This window comes from Dendroctonus ponderosae, unplaced genomic scaffold, assembly GCF_020466585.1.
Source record: "Dendroctonus ponderosae isolate FM_Combo_2020 unplaced genomic scaffold, Dpon_F_20191213v2 Dpon_F_20191213_6, whole genome shotgun sequence".
Taxonomy (NCBI): Eukaryota; Metazoa; Arthropoda; class Insecta; order Coleoptera; family Curculionidae; genus Dendroctonus; species Dendroctonus ponderosae.
Genome location: NW_026018814.1, coordinates 2,720,926 through 2,722,460, shown reverse-complemented (window position 1 = coordinate 2,722,460; position 1,535 = coordinate 2,720,926). Strand labels below are relative to the sequence as shown.

General features: G+C 46.9%; 1 protein-coding gene across 1 annotated transcript in view; it reads right to left on the bottom strand.

Annotated features, from left to right (window-relative positions):
• The window catches only part of LOC109537454 (angiotensin-converting enzyme), a 6,584-nt gene that overhangs the window by 2,443 nt on the left and 2,606 nt on the right, over positions 1-1,535 (bottom strand). The window contains exons 4-8 of the mRNA XM_048667664.1: positions 1,177-1,432; positions 815-1,121; positions 598-750; positions 423-547; positions 185-360 (exon numbers count right to left, since the gene is read on the bottom strand). Of these exons, the coding sequence (XP_048523621.1) occupies positions 185-360; positions 423-547; positions 598-750; positions 815-1,121; positions 1,177-1,432 (1,017 nt within the window). The remainder of the gene's footprint in view (positions 1-184; positions 361-422; positions 548-597; positions 751-814; positions 1,122-1,176; positions 1,433-1,535) is intronic.

Genomic DNA, 1,535 nt, shown 5'->3' with positions numbered 1-1,535 from the left:
ACAACAGAAGACTGGATTTTTTCTACACAACCCCCCCTGAATTTAAAGCTGGATCCGCCCCTGCCGTTAACTCAGAGCGGCAACAACTCAATAGCGCAACTCAACACAGTGTTACCCAGGCCTAGTTGATTTTCGGGTCTTTAGGTCCCGGTCGATATGAATTTGCTCCCGGTTTTTTCCGTACCTGATCCACCAGATAAGCAAATGAGGCATACGCAACTTTCTTCAACGCCATCAGCATTAGGAAGTTCATGTTGCGCTCGTAAACTTCCGTGTTGTTACTGCTCAGGCCCATGCGGTAGAAATGCTTCGGGTTGAATACCGATAGCAACACAGCATTGGCTACGCCCTCGTGAAATCCTGAAAAATCGCGAAAATTCCTGCATTGATTGAGCACCTAATCTTTAGCTTAACTCCCGCACCTGGATTTGCGCCATCTCTGTACAAGTAGGGCTGGCCTGCATAGTGCAAGTAGTACTCAATATGAGCCATCTCATGATAGGTGGTGACCAGGTTGTCCATGTTCACCTCAGTGCACTGTTTGATCCTGCAAAGTGCAAGTTTGAGCTCGATTTCTGGAAGTTCAGGTTCACCCACCGGTAGTCGACTTTGTTGCAAAAATCCCATGCGCTGGCCGTGCATTGCACCTTTCGGGAGTTGGGTTTTTCGATCATTGAAAACCTCCAAAACTCGGGCGGCATCGGCTTGAGCCCCATTGATGTGTAGAACTCCTCGGTCATCTGAAATATCCTTTAAACGAGCAAAGACCATTTTTTAGTTCCTCAAACTCGATAAATAACTAGTAAAAAATTGCCTTAAAGGAGTGAATCCTTGCTGCAATAGTTCATCGGTCACATCAATGTTGCCAAACTCTGGATACGGGGCAACAATGTGGTAGATCTTGCTCCATTCCTGCGCCCATAAGTTGCCCAAAATATGCGCTGGTAGGGGCCCATTGGGCCTAACAACGTCCGGCCCATAATGTTTGTGCAGCTTCGATCGCACATACGCAAACAGCTGCTTGTAGAGCGGCAGGATTTTCTGGAAGGTCTCCGCTAGTTCGTCCTGAAAATCGTCTGCTTCATAGATGGACCCCATTTCTTCACCCGCGTTCCCAAAGCCTTGGCAAGCCAAACTATTAATCCCTTTTATGTAGTTTCCGCCTTGATAAACTACCGTTTAGTTGCGCCGCTTGATTAGCCAGATCCACGTATCGCATGAATTTATTGCGCATCGGAGGACCAGTTTTATCGTGCCATTCTTCCCATACATGCAACAGTTCCAGATGGTTGGCCGATTTTGTCATCAGCTTCTGGGCGTCCATCAGTTCCAAGTCGCAATACACTTGATCCGTTTTCTGCTCGTTTGGAATGAACGGGCAGATTTTCACATTTGTGTATAAATCCTTCATTTCCGCCACCAGGTGGTAGATCTGAAATTTTTTGCGTTTTTGGTGCCAGATGAACGTGCCGCTGTAAGCCCGTTTGTACGATGGTACGATGGTACTTTGATACAAAAGTGTTTCTATTGGTTGG